Below are 20078 nucleotides of genomic sequence, written 5' to 3' on the forward strand. Positions count from 1 at the left end.
TGTGTGTGTGTGTGTGTGTGTGTGTGTGTGTGTGTGTGTGTGTGTGTATTTATTTGTTTTGGTTTTTATATCATTTATTTCTGCTCTAATCGTTATTATTTCCTTCCTTATGCTGGTTTTAGGTTTCATTTGGTGTTCTTTTTCTAGTTCCTTCAGGTGTAAGGTTAGGTTGTTTATTTGAGATTTTTTTTTGCTTCTTGAGGTATGCCTGTATTGCTATAAACTTCCCTCTTAGAACTGCCTTTACTGCATACCAAAGGTTTTGGATCATTATGTTTTCATTTTCATTTGTCTCCATATATTTTTTTATTTCCTCTTTGATTTCTTGACTAAACCACTCATTATTTACTAGCATGTTATTTAACCTCCATGTATTTGTGGTCTTTCCAAATTTTTTCTTGTGGTTGACTTCTAGTTTTATAGCATTGTGGTCAGAAAAGTTGCATGGTATGACTTTGATCTTCTTGTATTTTTTGAGGTTTGTTTTGTGGGCTAATATATGATCTATTCTGGAGAATGTTCCATGTGCACTTGAAAACATGTGTATTCTGCTGTTTTAGAATGGGATGTTCTTAATATATCTGTTAAATCCATTCAAAGCCATTGTTTCCTTTTTGATTTTCTGTTTAGATGATCTATTGATGTAAATGGGTTATTAAAGTCCCCTACTATTATTGTATTATTTGTTAGTTCCTTTATGTTTGTTATTAACTGTTTTGTGTATTTGGGTGCCTCTATGTTGGGTGCATAAGTATTTACAATTGTTATATCTTCTCGTTGGATTGTCCTCTTTATTATTACATGGTGACCTTTGACTCTTATTACAGTCTTTTTTTTAAAGTCTGTTTTGTCCAATGTAAGTATTGCTAGTCTGGCTTTCTTTTGACATTTGTTTGCATGATAAGCATTTCTCCATTCTCTCACTTTGAGTCTGCAGGTGGTTTAGGTCTAAAGTGAATCTCTTGTAGGCAACATACAGATGTGTCTTGTCTTTTTATCCATTTTGTCACTCTATGTCTTTTGATTGGAGCATTTAGACCATTTACATTCAAAGCAATTACTGACAGTATATATTTATTGCAATTTTATTACTTGTTTTATGGTTGTTTCTGAAGATTTTCTATGATCCTTTCTTGTCTTCTATTATGTTTGCCAATTTGGATTCCTTTCTCTTTATTCCTTGCATATTTATTAGTAATTTTTGATTTGTGGTTACCATTAGGTTTGTATATAACCTCTTCTGCATATAGCAGTCTATATTAAGTTGATCATCATTTAAGTTTGAACACATTCTTTTCTCTTCTCTTCCCCATGTTTTAGGTATATGTTATTATATTTTATACCCATTTTTTTGTGAATTCCTTGATTGATTTTTTTACAGAAATATTCACTTTTACTGCTCTGTCACTTTTAGTCTTTCCTTCCCACTTAAAGAGACCCCTTTACTATTTCTTACAGACCTGGGTTAGTGGTTATGAAGTCCTTAATTTTTATTTGTCTGGGAAATTGTCTCTTCTCTCATTCTGAATGATAACCTTTCTGGATAGAGTATTCTTGGCTGCAGGTTTTTCCCATTCAGCACTTTGAATATATCATGCCACTCCCTTCTGGCTTGCGAAGTTCCTATTGAAAAACCTCCTGCTAGACTTATGGGTTTTCCCTTGTAAGTAACTGACTTCTTTGGTCTTGCTGCTAAAAAAAATTTTTTTTATCACTAGATTTTATCAATTTAATTACAATATATCTTGGCGTGGGTCTGCTGTTGTTGATTTTGATGGGAGTTCTCTGTGCCTACTGGATCTGGATCTATTTTCTTCTCCAGAATAGGGGAGTTTTCAGCTATTATTCCTGCAAATAAAGTTTCTATCCCCTTTCTCTCTTCTTCTTCTGGGACTAGTTCCCTAAGTCTCTTCTTGTTTTGCATAATTCTTTTTTTTCTTTTCTTTTGTTCAGCTTGATTACTTTCCATTGCTCTGTCATCCAGGTCACTAATTCATTCCTCTGTTTCTTCCAGCCTGCTGTTCATTCCATCAAGTGTGTTTCTTATTTTGTTTATTGAGCCCTTTATCTCTGCTATGTTATTCTTTATCTCTGTGTTTTGGGTTTCACTCATGTCCTCCACTCTTCTCTCAAGTCCAGTGAGTATCCTTATGATCATCGCTTTAAATTCTCTATTAGTCAGATTACTTATGTCTATTTCACTTAGATCTCTGGCTGTGGCCTTGTTCTCTTCTTTCACTTGGGATAAATTTCTCTGCCTCCTCATTTTGTCTGTCTCTTTGTGTCTGTTTCTCTGTATTAAGCAAGTCACCTGTGTCTTCTATTCTTGAAAGTAGTGACCGCAAGAAGAGGTCACTGGAGGTGACCTGGAGTGCCCTGCAGTGCAGTGTCTCCTGTTTACCAGAACCTGGACCTTCAGAAGAGTATCCTGTGTGTGTTGCTTATGCCCTGTTGTGGTGTCTGAGTCACTTTTTCTTTCAGTGCAGTCATCTGTACGGACTCTCTGCCTGTTGTGGGCTGTTCTTTCTCTCTGTGGTGTTAGTGGAAACCAGATAGGCCATCTCTGAGGGGGTGTGCCCGCCAGGGAACTTGGGATGGGGCGTCAGTGTTAGCAAAATTTGTGCTGGGCCCCTGGGCTTACGTCAGATCCTTGAAGTGCTAAGGCAGTCGGGGCCTGTGCCGCAGGGTGGCCAGGGATGGGAGGCTGGGTAGGGGGTGTGGTGACGGCGAGGCACATCTGGGTCTGGTGCTAGAGGGTGGCTGAGGGCACACGGCTGGGCATGGCATGGTGGCAGCTGTGGGCCAGGCAGCGGCAGGGTGTGCAGAACGTGGTTTTAACAAAATTTTCCCTGAGCTCAAGGTGAGGCTAGTGGGCCAGTCCTCAGGAGAACTCATGGGTATGGTGCACTGCTAGCAGATTAGGCAGCAAGTGTCTCTTGGGTTTTGATACAAATTTCATAAAAAACTGATCTCTTCAATATCCTCTAAAGAGAACCGAAAGTTAAAAGAGAGGTGCTCATATGTTTCCATTCGTCTTTAGTTGTTTCTTCTTCGTTTGTTTTTATGATTCTCTAGGCAATCGAATGGGAGGACTGCCTACCAAACAAGTAACATTTATAGAGTCTTGGTGATAATCTTATTCACACCTTCATTAATTTAACAAAAATTTATGCAGAAATACCTGCATGGGTGGGGTTTAGAGAATAACTTAAGTTCCCCTGGAGGATCTTAAAATCAAATGACAAAGGAGCATCTAAAGCCAATTAAATAGTAACATATGAGCAAGTGCTCCCAAACCACTATGTAAACCTGGTTTCCTGAGGTATTATGTCTTTTGATATCTACATTTACCAGCAACTACATTTCCTCCTGGCATAAGGAATGGCTTGGATATGCCCTAATACTCCCATCCATAGAAGCAAGAATCTTGCAGATAATTACTTTGAATAGTGCATGGAGGGGGACGAAGAAAATGAAGGATCCTGACATGATTCCATATCGCGTGGAGAAAATGCTTTATGTTAAATACCAGGATGGCAAATACATACGGTTCTTGAATGAAGAATTGTCGCTAAGCCAGGGCTGTCCTCCTCTCAGAGATGCCTGAGCACCAAATATACCAAGGATGTTCTCTTCGGAAGAGGGATGGATATCTATGCCTTCTTTAAGTTGAAAACAATGTGTTTTTTTTTAATTACATAGGCCCCACACCTAATGCGGGGCTTGAACTCGTGACCCTGAGATCAAGAGTTGCACAGGGGCGCCTGGGTGGCGCAGTCGGTTAAGCGTCCGACTTCAGCCAGGTCACGATCTCGCGGTCCGTGAATTCGAGCCCCGTGTCAGGCTCTGGGCTGATGGCTCGGAGCCTGGAGGCTGTTTCCAATTCTGTGTCTCCCTCTCTCTCTGCCCCTCCCCCGTTCATGCTCTGTCTCTCTCTGTCCCAAAAATAAATAAAAAACGTTGAAAAAAAAAAAATTCGGGGCGCCTGGGTGGCGCAGTTGGTTAAGCGTCCGACTTCAGCCAGGTCACGATCTCATGGTCCGTGAGTTCGAGCCCCGCGTCAGGCTCTGGGCTGATGGCTCGGAGCCTGGAGCCTGTTTCCGATTCTGTGTGTCCCTCTCTCTCTGCCCCTCCCCCATTCATGCTCTGTCTCTCTCTGTCCCAAAAATAAATAAACGTTAAAAAAAAAAAAATTATAAGAGTTGCATGCTTTACTGACTGAGCCAGCTGGGCACCACCATGCCTTCTTTTCAATCTGTCTAGGAATCCTTAATAAGGAATAGGCCCATCCATTTTCTCTTCCTCCTTTATTCTGTTTCAGGGGACACATAGTAGATACATTTAGGAGCCAAACTGGAGAGGAGACAATGATAACTGCATCATGAATCAACCTCACTTGAAGATTCTACACGATATACAAGAATATAAGTTATGTATGAAATGTTTAAGGACAGTTACTGAATTAATCAATGAGAGACTGTAATAGCTGGGCAGACTTTAAAAAGACACCCCCCCAAAGAAACCTCCACAAATCGAAAATACAACTGTTGAACTTGAAAATTTTATGCATGAACAGAGTGGACACAGCTGAAGAAAAAAATTACTGAGTTGGAAAAGACCTAAAATAATCTGGAAAGCAGCATGGAGAGCTAAGGGAATTGATAATATAAAAGAGAATCAGGAGACATGGAAGCTAGACTGAAGTGGTCCAGTGTAAATCCAATTATAGAGTAAAACAGAAAGAACAGAGGAAATAGAGGAAAAACATTATTTGATAAGATGATAGCTGAGAATTTTCCAGAACAGATAGAATACATAAATTCACACATAGAGGATGTATGACATATATCATTCAGAATAACATAGGCACATTATGGCAAAATGGGAAAAATAAAAATATTTTCAGATGAACAGAGTTTATCACTAAGAGACCTCCATTAATGGAACTTCTGAAGGTATACTTGAGAAAGAACCCCAGGAGGAAAGTCTGAGAGGCCAAAAAAGAAAGGTAAGTAAAAATTGGAAAGTTTCAGGGTGCCTGAGTGGCTCAGTCCATTAAGCATCCAACTGTTGCTTTCAGCTCGGTTATGATCTCACAGTTTGTGGGTTCGATCCCTGTGTCAGGCTCTGCACTGACAGTATGGAGCCTGCTTGGGATTCTCTCTTTCTCTCTCTCTGTCTCTCAAATAAAATAAACTTAAAAAAATGGGAAAGTTTCTTAGCTTTGGATTGTGTTGTTCAAAAGAAATGTAGGGTCCAGGGCAGAATAATTTTCTGTCTACTGTGCCTTTTCTGTGGAGGGAAGCATCTCTGGATGATGAACAGTGGAGAGTAATGGACACATGTATACTTTGGAGAGAAAGATAACTCACTGCATTTTTATTGCTTTGCAGCATTTCTGACTTAGGTCTGAGGTAATAAGCCGCTGGCACCGAGTTCTCATCGCGACAGTACCACTCTTCCAGGAGCTTCGTCTCCAGCTTCGCCTCTACGGCAGCATCCAAGATCATTTCAAACTCCGAGGCTTCGACTTCTCCGGGGATTCGGATGTTCCCATATTTTTCTCCTAATAGTCCCTGTGTATCCACAAAAAAGTTCAGGTTAGTGTATCACCAAGAAAATTTATTCTGTCGTATTCACATCCTGTAGCTACTTGATAAATAATAAATAGACACCAGGTACATTGTTCCATCAGTTGTTTTCTTTTAATCACGGCAGATACTTTTTTCCCCATGGATTATTTAATAAGTAAAATCAGATAGTTTATATTGTAATCATAATAAATTCATATACTGAGAATTGAGATTGCATATCATATTAGGCAAATTCAACATACAGAATTTTGTCACAAATTTATTTTCCCAAAGTTTACATGATACAGCAAAAGTTGTTCTATTCTGACGTTTTTTGTTTGTTCATGACAAAGAAAAATGACATGCTGCACTCTATGAAATATCAAACATGTAAACTCCCAAACAAAAAATTGCCTTGTGAAGAGTAAACAGTATATGATTCTAAGCCCCAGATTAACACAGCTACAAATTCAAGTAGGAAATCATTGAATGCAATGCTACCGTGGACCCCAGTATAACTAAAAACAATTCAAAATGTAAACAGGACACAATTTTCTCCTTATGAAATTCCCAAAGAAAAACATGCTCAGTGTTATGTGAAGGTGTGAGGGGCGCGTGGGTGGCTCAGTTGGTTAAGTGTCCAACTTTGGCTCAGGTCATGATTTCACAGTTCGGTTCATGAGTTTGAGGCTGGCTTTGAGTTCTGTGCTGATAGCTCAGAGCTTGGAGCCTACTTCAGATTCTATGTCTCTCTCTCTGCCCTTCCCTGCTTTCACCCTGTCTCTCTCTCTCAAAAATAAATAATAAACATTAAAAAAAAAAAGGTGTGAGAAGATACCCACATAGCCTTGACAGGGGTATAAATTGATACAATATTTCACTGAAATATTTGATTCAGGCAGAATGTATTAAAAGCCTTAAAAATCTATATAACTTTCATCTTGGCAATTTTTCTTCTGCAAAATTGTCTTTAGAAGATAATTAAGGTTGTACATATAAAGACTTCCCAGAATATTTATGCCGATACTGTTTTAAAAGGAAAGAATTGGCATAACAACCTAAGTGTCCTGCCCATGGGAACATTTAAATAAACTCTGGGACCTCTGTTCAAAGGATGCAGCAAGTCATATTCTAGAACTGTATTGATGTAAAAAGGTTATTTTTTTCTTTTTCAAGTTTTTGTTTAAATTCCAGTTAGTTAACATACAGGGTAATGTTAGTTTCATGTGTAGAATTTAGTGATTCATCACTTACATAACACCCAGTGCTTATCACAAGAGCCCTCCTTAATGCCCATCACCCATTTAATGCATCCCCCCGTCCCCCCTCCCCTCCCATAACCCCCGGTTTGTTCTCTACAGTTAAGAGTCTGTTTTTTGATTTGCCTCTCTTTTTTCTTTTTTCCCCTGTGTTCATCTGTTTTGCTTCTTTAGTTCCACTTTCGAATGAAATCATATGGTATTTGTCTTTCTCTGACTGACTTATTTCACTTAGCATAATGCTTTCTAGCTCCATCCACATCATTGCAAATGGGAAGATTTCATTCTTTTTTATGACTGAGCAATATTCCATGGTGTATATGTACCACGTATTCTTTATCCATTCATCGGTCGATGGACACTTGGGCTCTTCCATAATTCGGCTATTGTTGATGGTGCTGCTATAAACGTTGGGGTGCATGTATCCCTTTGAATCAGTACTTTTGTATCCTTTGGGTAAATACCTAGTAGTGCAATTGCTGAATTGTAGAAGATGTTTATAATATATTATCAAGTGAAAAGGGAAGTTACAAAACAGTATGTATAAGATGATTCTAATGTTTTATATATATATTACATATATATACAAGAGAAGATTGTGTATATGTATATACAAACATACATATACATGTAAGAAAGGTTTTATAAGAATGCACAGAAGTATTATCAGTTATTACCTTTGGGTGACTTTAAATTTACTTAGATTGTTTTATGAACTTCTTGGTTTTTTGTTTTTTTTTTTAATTTTTTTTTCAACGTTTATTTATTTTTGGGACAGAGAGAGACAGAGCATGAACGGGGGAGGGGCAGAGAGAGAGGGAGACACAGAATCGGAAACAGGCTCAAGGCTCCGAGCCATCAGCCCAGAGCCTGACGCGGGGCTCGAACTCCCGGACCGCGAGATCGTGACCTGGCTGAAGTCGTATGCTTAACCGACTGCGCCACCCAGGCGCCCCCTTGGTTTTTTTTTTAAAGTTTATTTATATTTTGTAGTGATCTCTACACCCAACATGGGGCTCGAACTCACAACCTTGAGATCAAGAGTTGCATGCTCCACCAGCTGAGCCATCCAGGCACCCCTGAACTTACTGCTTTTTTATTAAGAATTTGTGTGCACATTATTACTTTGTAATGAGAAAAACAACAAGGATTAAAAATTCTTGAGGCGCCTGGGTCCTTTGGAAGGGCCTCAGTCGGTTCAACGTCCGACTCCGGCTCAGGTCATGATCTCGCAGTTCGTGAGTTCGAGTCCTGTGTTGTGCTCTATGCCGACAGCTCAGAGCCTGGAGCCTGCTTCAAATTCTGTCACTCCCTCTCTCTCTCTCTCTGCCTCTCCCCTTCTCATGCTCTCTCTGTCTCTCAAAAATGAATAATAAACATTAAAAAAATTTTAAAAAGTTCTTAAACCTAGTGATGTGGTCTATCCTGCTTTGTGGAACCATACTTCCAAGCTCCTCTAAATGTCTGCTTAAGCTTGCGGTTCTTGCAGTGTGGTCCTCAGACAAGTAGCCTTGGCAACACCTGGGGACTGACTAGGCCTGCAAATTCTCACGTCCCATCCCAGACCTACTCGTCAGAAACTCTGGGGGTAGGGCCGAGCAGTCTGTGTTTTCGCAGGCCCTCCAGGTGCATGAACCACTGGCTTACGCTAGCTAGTAAAAATGTTAGCTTCTCTAGCATCTGGTGTTCCAATTACTTTTCAGTCTTATCTAGTAGCAACAAGGAAGGAACATAATGAAACTCCACGACAAATCTATGCTATCCAAGACAAGTTTGTCTGCTTTATAGAATCCATGGAAAGATTTCTCCTTAATCCGTGGGCACCTTCATCCTTTCCTCCTGTTGACTAGTACCTTAACCCTAAACTTCAAGCCTCGTTTACCCATTGGAATGTGAATTGTGGTTTGGCTTCTGACCTTGGTCCACTTCTGAACTACCTCTACTGCTTATCACTGCAGTATCCAGAGTGTCATCTCATACAGGCAGGTGAGAGAATTAAAGTCCTGGTACATCAAAGTCCCAACTAAATTCCTAACCTAAACTCTGTTACAAGATGGTAAGCCCCATAAGGACTGAGGCCCGAGGTGTTGCTTCCTAGCACATAGAAAACATATGTATTTTTAAAACCCTATTTATTGAATAAATGAATGAACCAAGGTAGAGAAAGAAATCTTTAGACTTTGCTCTCTTCTCAGCTGAAGCTTCTTCTTGTGTTCAGAGGTAATATTTCAGCTCTCAACAGGGGGACTAACAGTTTGGGAAGGTACCAGTCTTGTCTGCAACCTTCGTTTCAGCCTGTGATCTTTTAATAATTCCTGTCTACCCACATTCCTGGTTGGGCCATGCCCTGTCTCCTTGGGACATAATCTGTCTCATCTAATTGGCTTACTCAAGCTGATTGTGGCTAACTGAACTCACCTTTTCAAGCTCAGGTTTTCTCAGTACTAGCCTCAAAGGCCAGAGAGGAGGAAGACACAACCCGCTCGTCCTCTTTGGCTGCATAAAGGTCCTTTGGAAGGGCCTTGAATGGAGGGACACCACCACTTTATTATTTTAGCATGGTAAACAAGGGTCTTGGGAGGGTTCTGTTGACATAAGGGTGTTCTAACTTCGACTCACTGTATCAGCTTGAAGGCCACGTGGCAACACTTTCATTATAATCTGCATTTGTTTTGGGCTATTCTTGACAACAGGCTGTAGGCAACAAAAATAATGTTATTTTGAGTTGCTTCTCACTTTCTATTTTGTGAAGGAATAATTGACATACAATGTTGCAGTAGTTTCGGCTGTACAGCATAGTGATTCAATATTTGTACACATTACAAAATGGTCACCACAATAAGTCTGGTTACCATCTGCCACCATACAAAGTTGTTAGAATATTATTGACTGTGTTCCCTATGTTGTACGTTATATCCCCGTATCTTATTTATTTTATACCTGGTAGCTTGTACGTCTCAATCCCCTTCACCCATTTCATCTACCCCCTCACCTCCCTCCCCTCTGGCAACCATCATTTTATTCTCACTTTCAGCGTTCCTCTTCTAAAATCCCTGATGTTAAACTTGGATAAATGAGCAGGTATGACTTCTCATTCTGCCACAGATACAGAAGGAGATGACATTTTTAAGGCTAACCAGCCTGAGGATTATCCTATTCCTGTTGGCTAGTCTGGATAAGGGTAGTCAACATCTTTAGTCAGGGCTCTCTGTCATGAGGAGTGAGGTTTTAGTGCTGGGATGAGCTACCTAGAAAACCCATATGGGCAAAATAGAGAATACACAGACTTCTAAGCAGTAGCCACTGGAGGAATCCAAAAAGACATTCAGTGGAGTCTGGCCATGGGCGGAGGATATGGAGGACAGCCAGAAAATTAAATATGGGGTTAATTGACACTTCTCCAGCTAGCGGTCGATGAAGTCCAAGAATAACATGGACCCAGCTATCAAGGTCCAGGGCAGGACTGGCTGGATCTGGGATATGGAGTCAGAAAGAGGACAAATAATGGCTTAGCAAAGCAAGATGGCGTCCTAGCACATGACCATCATCACTGCACTAGCCATGAACTAACTCCTGGCTCTTTATCTTTCTGCCCTAACTAAGGCTGGTTCCAGAGCCTAGGGCCGGGTCACATCTATGGATCGGTTTCTAAAATGTGTGCCATGGATTACCCACACCTAGATCACTCAGGGTGCTTGTTAAAATGTACATTTCAAGATCACTTCTCAGACCTGAAGAACACTGTGGTTGGCAGCCCAGGAATATGCATTTTCAAATGAGATCGCAAATGAATCTAGAATTTGAGAACCACTTCTATGGGCAATGCATATGAGTAATGGTTAGCAAGCACTGAAGGGGCAGGATGGGGAACACGGCAGGTCAACAGAAAAATCGAAGGCTATTCAAAAATAATTATTTGAGTGGAACAGCTGGCACCAAATACTACAATTATTGGATCGATATAGTAAGGCAAAATGTTTTTTAGAGGAGAGATACTGAAGAAGAAAAAATATCCTCATCCAATTCAAATAGCAAATGTATATCGAGCACCTACTATATATAAAGTGGTAATACAGAACTTCAGAAAAGTAATGATGTGCTACAGGCTTAGAGTTTCTTATTGGATTGTTCTCCCCAAGTCTTTTCCTTCTATTGATTCTTCCTTTAGGTGGAATGCTCATAAATCATGAAGCAGTTACTTTTCAGGAGTCCAGGACAGGATTCTGTCTTAGTCTTATCTTGCTATTTCAGAAATAGCAAAAAGAGAAATAGCAAAAGAGAATTTTGCCACCACATTTTTCAGGAAGACTTTATGGGGTTCTATGTGGCTATAGTTTCAAGGTAACTCACAAAGCATGCCTATATCTACCAGGGATGGACACAATCAATTTGGAGTCGGTTAATCTGGTTGCAAAGTCCAGTACATATGGTTGATGGCTCAGAGTGGGGGTAGAGATACAGGACCATACTTAGGAGGCTAGCAGTCAGATTTGAGGTGGCAAGATGGAGTCCATCTTGGTTTTCTAATCCGATAATTCCTTAGCTCCGTAGTCACAGGCAGTATCCATGAATGACTTCAGAAACTATGAGCAAGAGTCCACCGGCAATACAATATTCACTAACCCGTCCATATCCTTCTGGCCCCAGTGCTCAAAAGCTCATTTTTTGCTTAGTTAAATCAAATTTGCCCATGTGTGGGAGAAATTTGGTGGCAAGTTGAGGGACTACATTGGGTTTTGCATTGAGGTCCATTTTTTTATTTTTTATTTTTTTATTTTTTTTAACGTTTATTTATTTTTGAGACAGAGAGAGACAGAGCATGAACGGGGGAGGGGCAGAGAGAGAGGGAGACACAGAATCGGAAGCAGGCTCCAGGCTCTGAGCCATCAGCCCAGAGCCTGACGCGGGGCTCGAACTCACGGGCTGTGAGATCGTGACCTGAGCCGAAGTCGGACGCTTAGCCAACTGAGCCACCCAGGCGCCCCGAGGTCCATTTTTTTTAAACTACACTATATAGATCAATCTACCTGTGTGACCCTGTATGGAAGAAACACATTATGCCTGAAATAATTTTTAACCTTTTATTGAATTGCTTAACACACTGTCAATATACATATGAACATAAATCTATGGAATTTCTCCTGTCTGCAGAATCACCATAATCACCTCTCCCACCCCCTAATCAAATGTGAATACATTTAAATTGCCCATTCTTCAACACTGAAGATAGGTAGGTGGAAACAATCCAGTTGAATTGTCAAATAGAATCTGGGAGTTGAGTTCATTTGTCTGAACAGCCTAAGATAATCTTCTACTATTTTCAAGGTAGTTTCTGCATGTAAAATCCTAGCATAAGAAATACTTCACGACAGATGCTTTAGAACTAGATAGAGGTGATGGCTGCACAACACTGTAAATGTACTAAATCGTTCCACTGAATCGTTCACATTAAAGTGGTTAATTTTATGTTCTGTGAATTTCACCTCAAGTGAAAAAAGGAATGTTTTCTGAATTTTTCAGTTCTTTGCAACCAGGAACTTGAATGTAAAAGGACTCTACTTTTTGTAGCTCCCTTTCTTAATGCGCTGATATAGATACATCTAATCCCATTGCGTTTAAAGGCTTAGAACATTTTCTTTCCTTTTCGTTGATGTTTCTTTTCTACTGGGCAAACGCTGATCCCCACCCCCACCTCCCTCTGCTCTTCAGGTGCACTTGGTTCTCCCTGGGCTTGCAGCTGAGAATCCTTGGGCTCTGAGTCTGATGGTATGCAGCTTATATTGTAATGGAAAGAACAGAGGGATTGAAATATTGTTAAAGGTGTCAGTAAGCTCAGTGTGTCTTTTACTCTGTTGTGGGGTGCCAGGAAAGGCATGTGAAGGCAGTCTTTTTGGGGTTATGGGTGAGATGCCTTGTAGGCAGGTGGACGACTGCTCTGGGCTGCTATTTATGAGCCAAAACTCACGGGGGCAACTGGAAGGGAAAGGAGAGATCTTCCCCACACTGGCGCTATCACAGGCGGAAGCAATACTCCATAAATGCCCTGTGACTAACCCAGTCACTAATGTAAGGCAGGTGCAACTCTTCCTTCCTTCTGTAAGATTCCCTTTTATTTCTTAAAATAAAACCCACATTCATATACACAACTTCCCCTCAGGATTCTGTGAGGTAGGTAGAATCGCAGAAGAAAACCCCATCTCACAGACCTCCACTGGCTTGCCCACGACTACCTCTCTAAGAAGACGTTCAAGTACCGGCAGTCGAACATGGGGCTTTTCAGTCTTTCTACTTCATCAGGTTACTGTGCTATGCTCCCTCCTAACACTGCCTTCCAGTGGCTGATTTGCCCGTGATGGCTCTTCCGGCCAGTGCCCTTGGCAGGGCCACCATCCACGGTCACGCAGTCTGTGTGCAGCACACCCCCAGGGGGCACTGTTCACAAGGACTGCAGCATGTTCAGTGTTATGGCCCTGGCTGTTGGTATTCTTTTTATCGGATGTATTGTTGGGTGGAGGGACAAGTACGGTCACGATGTATTCCCAGGAGCTCATAGCCAACCTTCAGAGAGCTCTGCTGTTGAGTGGGGCCCCAAAACCAAAGGGTCAGTACCTGCTTTCCATACTTAATAGTATTTTCTCAATGTTTTTTTGACATCAACAGGCAACTTTACAACTTTTACATTTTTTTAACATAAACGTAATATAAAGTACTTTATTTAGAAGTGAATTGTAACTCTAATTACTCAAACATGACATTTCATATGTCATAAGAGGCAAGAGTAAATGCAGAGAAGAGAATGTGACGGTTAATTTTATGTGTCAACTTGACTGGACCGTGAGGTGCCCAGGTGTTTGACCAAATGTTATTTCTGGGTGTGTCCTTAAGGGTATTTCTGGATGAGATTAGCATTCGAATCAGCAGACTGAATAAAACAAAAAGGTGGAGGAGGAGAGAATTTACTCTCCCTGCCTATCTGAGCGGGGACATTGGTCTTCCACCCTCTGCCTGGGACTTCCATCAGCGGTAGTGCTGGGTCTCCAGCTTGCCGACGGCAGATTGTGAGACTTCTAACTCATCTGCTAGAATTAAATTATGTCCACACTAAAGACGATCTGGATAAGATCTGCAAGAAAGGTTTATCTTTTGGCGCCAAAAGACAGAAAGGTAATATCTTCAGAAAACTGGGCTTCTCTTGGTCATTAAAGATGCACTCTTGCATACGGGGTTGCCAAAAGTGGATGTTAGCAGATATGTTTAGCACATAAAGCACTCAATTATCCAGATACCCATGTTGGAATTAACAGTATATTCTCATTAGACATTTACTGGCATCTGTCTATGGGCAAAAGGATCTACCCACCTCCCACCATTTGTACATAGTGAGCCCGTGTTTCACATACCACAAAAATGAATTTCTGAAATACGACCGACAAAAAGATACACTCTTGCACACAAATAACCTGCATGTCAATAAAGAATATTTTGAAATTAGGAAAGGCAGATGTTAAGAATGACCTTCTTTCTCTGAGTCTCAGCTTTCACATCTGTAAACGGAGATAATACTTGAGGCTTTGTGTATTTGTCAAGCAGCACATCCACTCTGGTTTATCATGAGAATCAAATGGCTACTACAGATGAAATGCTTTACATTCCACAGAATGCTTGGCACACTTAGCAATATATATAAGGCACCATTACTTTACTCGTAGTTTATAGAGAAATATATGTACGCAATACACTCAAACATACATGTAACGGGAATAAATCCTGAGAAGTACTACTGGATAGGTAGATAAAGGAATAAAATACCTCTTGATTGCAAAAAGGAAAACAGAAGATAGCAAGGAGGAAAAGAGGGGGTAGCTAGTTGCTTACAGGTGTAAGATGGTAAGAAAATATATAGCCCTGGGGCACCTGGGTGGTTCAGTCGGTTAAGCATCTGACTTCAGCTCAGGTCATGATCTCACTGTTTGCAAGTTCAAACTCCGCATCGGCTCACTGCTGTCAGTGCAGAGCCCGCTTCAGATCCTGTGTTTCCCTCTCTCTCTGCCCTCCCCGATCTCAAAAATAAACATTAAAAGAATTGAAAAAAAGAAAATACGTAGTCCGGTAAGGACAAACTCCTCTGTTCTTGAGCGGGGGGGGGGGGGGGGGGGGAAGAGGTTTCAGTAAACTATGCAGGGTTCACCATATTAGCTGGTCAGAGTACACAGATGCACGGAGTTAACCTTTGTGGAGAATTCAAGCAGTGCTTTAGGGACAGCTGACAACCCTCACGTCAAATAAGTTGTAAAAAAATGGAGCAGTTTGTGTCATCAGTGTGTTCCTAACCATGTTTGGAGGAATTGAGAGTTACTTAGATTCAATCATTCTACCAAAGAAGTCCAGCATTGCTTTGGACTGAACTGTGTCCCCTGAAATTCATATGTTGAAGCCCTAACTCCCCCATGTGATTCAGGTAGGGCCTTAAGGAGGTGATTAAGGTTGAATAAGGTCATCAGGGTGGAGTTTTGTTCCAACGGAACCGGTGCCCTTACAAGAGAGGAAGAGACACAAGCATTCTCTTTGCCTTACGGGGACACAGCCAGAAGGAAGCTGTCTTTGAGCCAGGAAGCGGTTTCAACAGAATCTGACCATCTTGGCACCCTGAACTTGGACTTGTAAACTCCAGAACTGTGAGAAAAGACCTTTTTTTTCCTTTCTTTAAAAAATTTTATTTAAATCCAACTTAGTTAACATATAGTGTAATAATGGTTTTAGGAGTAGAGTTGAGTGAGTCATCACTTACATATAACACCCAGCGCTCATCACAAAAGTGCCCTCCTTAACACCCATTAGCCATCTAGCCCATCCCCCCACCCAACACCCCTCCAGCAACCATCAGTTCTCTGTATTGAAGAGTCTTGTGGTTTGCCTCCCTCTCTGTTTTTATCTTATTTTTTCTGAAGCCTCCCATTCTATGGTATTTTGTTATGCTAGCCCGAGCCGATTAATACAAACCTAATTAACAAAACAAAGCAGATTTTGTCAGTGTAAGATCTGGTATTTCTGGCAATTCATCACTAAATGTCCTGAGGGGGTAAATTCATAGATTAAATGACTTACCACTTGCATAAAGTATGCAACAGAATAACTAAGTTAATGCTTCCATCTACTTTGAGAGTCTCAGCTCATAATCAAATTATAATTTTACCTTTTTTATGGTTTAACTATGGCTATTTACATACTGAAACCCACTGCTGAACTCATATTAATAATAACATATCAATAATAAATCTGCTACCTTTTACTTATTATGATGTGCTTCTGTGCGTAGGAAGTTCCATTACCTAGAAAATACTGGACACAACTCTTGCTCTTTAGAAACACCCAAGCAAGGGAAGCAAGTGTAAGCGTGAGAGGATTGGGTAATAGAACCACAGGAAACACAACCATCCTGGAGCTGGTGGTTAATTCGCATCAGTTTCAAAGTACAGATCGTAACCCTAACTGTGGCCCGTTGCCTCACAAAACAGAACTAAGAACTGTGTAAGGATTACTGAAATTCTAAAATGCTAAAGGAGTAATTCGTTGAAAAAGTGGATACAAAGAGCCAGGGTGTTTGGGGGGGGGGCGGTAAAAAGGAGTGGGGAGAGCGTTCTGGACACAGAAGTGAGATGCTGTTATTTCAGTGGTGCTGTCCATGAAGCAGTCACAAACAAGGATCTGTGAGTCCCAGGACTAACCTGGCTGGAAAAGTAGTCCTGGAAGTCATCATGTATTCATTCAGCAAATATCGAGCATCTAACTTGCAGGGTGACCAACCATTTCGGTTTGCTCATGACTGTCCCAGTTTGAGAAGTGAAAGTCCCAGGCAAGCTGAGACCATTGGTGACACGGAGGCGCTCATGGTCCTTGCTCCTTTGAGCTTTTAAAGAGAGCACTCTGCTATCTGTATGAATTAGGTACTTTAAGGGCGAATTACAGAGTGGAAAGAGAACAGGGCTGAGGACCACCACGTTTGAGTGTGGGCACAGGGCAGGAGGAAGAAGAGTGGAAGAGCGTCACAGAAGTCCAGAGGGAAGGGAATGATGCTGCTGAAAACATTCATACAGAGTTCTCATAAAGCCATGGGAAAATGCATAAAGGACATGAACTGGTAATTCATAGAGGCAGAAAAGCAAGGTCCAGTGAGCATGAGAGAGAACAGTGCTCAACTCTAGCTTCATTAATGATCACAGAACTGTAAACGCAAACACACATGATTAAGGCTTTTTGCTAATCAAACTAATACCTAATAGTGCAGAGGCAGAAGGAAACAGGCACTCTGACGCAGAGAACCAGTACAAACGGGTATAACCCTGCTGAGAATGTAATCTGGCAGTAGGTAGAAGATTCTACTTTTAGAAATCCATTCTACTCTGCATAAAGATTTGTTTACTAAGGTGTTCAGCAATTTTTAGCTTCTATTTTGGTTTTATTCTAGAAATATTAAATATACCAGTGATTGTGTAAACAAGAAAACAAACAAATTGCCCATCAAAATCAATTCACCTAAGGTGTGGGACAGAATTCTGCTTGAGTTTCTATTTTTCTAACTCTGAGAATTTAAAAACCAGAGAAACACAAAACATAAAATAAACAACTATGCCTCCACAGCCTAGCTTGGCCACTCAACATTTGGTCATATTTTCAAGTGACTTTTTTTTTTTAATTTTTTTTCAACGTTTATTTATTTTTGGGACAGAGAGAGACAGAGCATGAATGGGGGAGGGGCAGAGAGAGAGGGAGACACAGAATCGGAAACAGGCTCCAGGCTCCGAGCCATCATCCCAGAGCCTGACGCGGGGCTCGAACTCATGGACCGCGAGATCGTGACCTGGCTGAAGTCGGACGCTTAACCGACTGTGCCACCCAGGCGCCCCTCAAGTGACTTTTTAAAAATAGGCTTTTCCTACTGATGAATAGTTAGACTCTTCCATTTTTTTTAAATACAAATAATGCCATACTAAATATCCTACCATTAAGTTAGTAGATACTGAGGGCATTATGCTCATGGAAATGACATCCGTTTATATTTAACATATCGAAAGTCCCACACTCAGACCAGATTGCTACCTTCATCCTTAAAAATGTGGATTCCAGGGGTGCCTGGGTGGCTCAGTCGGTCAAGTGTCTGATTCTTGATCTTGGCTCAGGTCGTGATCTCACGGTTTGTGGGATGAATCTCCGTGTTGGGCTTTGTGCTGACAGAGCAGAACCTGCTTGGGATCCTTGGTCTCCCTCTCTCTCTGCCCCTCCCCTGCTTGCACTTGCCTCTGCCCTCTCTAAATATAGTTACATAGATAGATGAATGAATGGAGTCCAGTCATGTTTTAGTGCCTGTGGAGCCTGGTTCTTGCAGCCATTGTCCAGCTGGCTGGGTCTGTATCCCGGCTTGGATACATCGCACAACGCCTCGTCCACAGGGGCCTCTCCCTTCTCTTCCTGCTGCCCTGCAAGGGTCAGCCCCGGTCAATGTGTCTAAGGTTCTTTCAGAACTGCCCATCCGTGTGCAGATCCTGTGAGGCTTTTCAGCACCGCTTTGAAAGCCTTCCCAAAAGAGCTGAATTGCCGATGCATGCCTCTGGTCCACAGTTCCAAGCAAAGTTTCTTCTTTTGAACTGGGGTTAGAGAAGAGAGGCCTAGAAGGAAGCCTGGCATCTGCACCATGGGCCCGAGGGCTGGACAGAAGGAAAGCTGGCTTGAGTGTTAACTGTCTAAATGGCAGCATTATTAACGGGTACCCATTAATAAAGAAGGCCTGGGCTCATGAAGGTCTATGGCGACTTACAAGTGTCCCCCTCAGTATTTGCCTAATTCGTAACTGGTGTTTTACATTTCGAGGTTCTTGTAATATCTTGCATAATAATCTCTCCTCTTAGATGGTAGTAAATTGAGCCAGTATTCTCTTTTTGTTGACCCGGTATTTTCAAATGCATTTAAGTGGTTTTCAGTACAAGGAATGCACATTTGAATATTATCCTCTTTCTTTCCTGATGGAAAATATGGAGTTAAACATGGAATTATTTATGGCCATCCATATTTCCTAGGCTCTAGCAACTGGTGATAAACTAGAGTCAAAATTATTGCCACAAAATAGGATTGGCCTGGCTTTCTATCTACCCTCCGTGGAGCTCAGAATCCTGAGTTCCTCCACAAGAGATCTGGGAGACTCGGGCAGGGGGGATTTCAGATTTGCCCTGGGGTTTGGTGGTCATGCTACTCTGCCATTTTGCCTTTGCAAAGCCTTCCAGTGTCTCCAGAAGCAGTGGGAAAGAGCAACAGCTGGGTTGTGCGGGCCTAATCAACACTGCTACGGCAGCCAGTACCCACCATGGACCATAATGCTAGAGCCGATGCCTGAAGACCTTCATGCCAAGGGTACTGGTGACCGATGTCAAAGCAGGTGTTAAAGAGCAGGTGTCCCTCTCTCCTCCCATCCCCCACAGATGCCAGTGTTGCTGTCTGTGGTCACTGCAGATGCCTGAGCTCCTGCCGTCCTGAGTTCTTAGCTGTCCACAGCTCCATTTGCTCCGACCATCCTCTTTTCTCCTTTCCCAATCTTAGGACGTGGGCTGTACTTAGACCCACCCCTCCTTTCCATGATGGCCTTTTTCCCTGGGACCAAACTCCTACGTCTGGTTTTACCCTTCCTGGATGAGAAATATCTGGAGGCTTTTCGATGTAACCATTTTTGAAGGGACCCTCCACCATTCCTCTCATCGCTGCTAACTTGTTTGAATTCTCGAGTCAGGGCAGTTTCTTAGACTCATTCTAGGGTTCGTCTTCCAGTAATGTCAGTGATTGTGCCAATTGTACAGTAACTGATTCATCCAGCACCACTAGCTCTTCCACATGAGAGGGAGAAATACGAACCAATCACATGCCATTAACTCATCTGATCCTTGTAACACCACTGTGAATTCTTCCATGTTGAAGCCGAGAAACTGGAAAACCAGAAAGGTCAAGTAACTTGCCTAAGATCCCACAGCTGGTTAAAGATGGAGTTCAACTCTGAGCCCACGTCTTCCTAATGCAAGTCCGTAATCTTTCTACCGTATCATGCTTTCTTCAGGGAGACTTCCAAATGGCTAGTTTATCCCTTAGGCATCTTAAAAACTCTTTAAAATAAATTTCAACAGGAAAAAAAAAAGTCTCAGCTGTATTTTATACTTTTATTTCACCTCGATGTAGATCTTAAACAGAAGACAATGGGTGCAATTTA

The 20078-nt window shown here is 41.6% G+C and overlaps 1 protein-coding gene across 2 annotated transcripts in view; it reads right to left on the reverse strand.

The window, feature by feature from the left end:
• The window catches only part of NWD2 (NACHT and WD repeat domain containing 2), a 185840-nt gene that overhangs the window by 20157 nt on the left and 145605 nt on the right, over window positions 1–20078 (reverse strand). For both annotated transcript variants that reach the window (XM_040486059.1, XM_040486069.1), the window contains one exon: window positions 5373–5576. In XM_040486059.1, coding sequence (XP_040341993.1) covers window positions 5373–5576 — 204 coding nt within the window. The remainder of the gene's footprint in view (window positions 1–5372; window positions 5577–20078) is intronic.

This window comes from Herpailurus yagouaroundi, unplaced genomic scaffold, assembly GCF_014898765.1.
Source record: "Herpailurus yagouaroundi ecotype Mexico unplaced genomic scaffold, PumYag 28, whole genome shotgun sequence".
Lineage (NCBI taxonomy): Eukaryota > Metazoa > Chordata > Mammalia > Carnivora > Felidae > Herpailurus > Herpailurus yagouaroundi.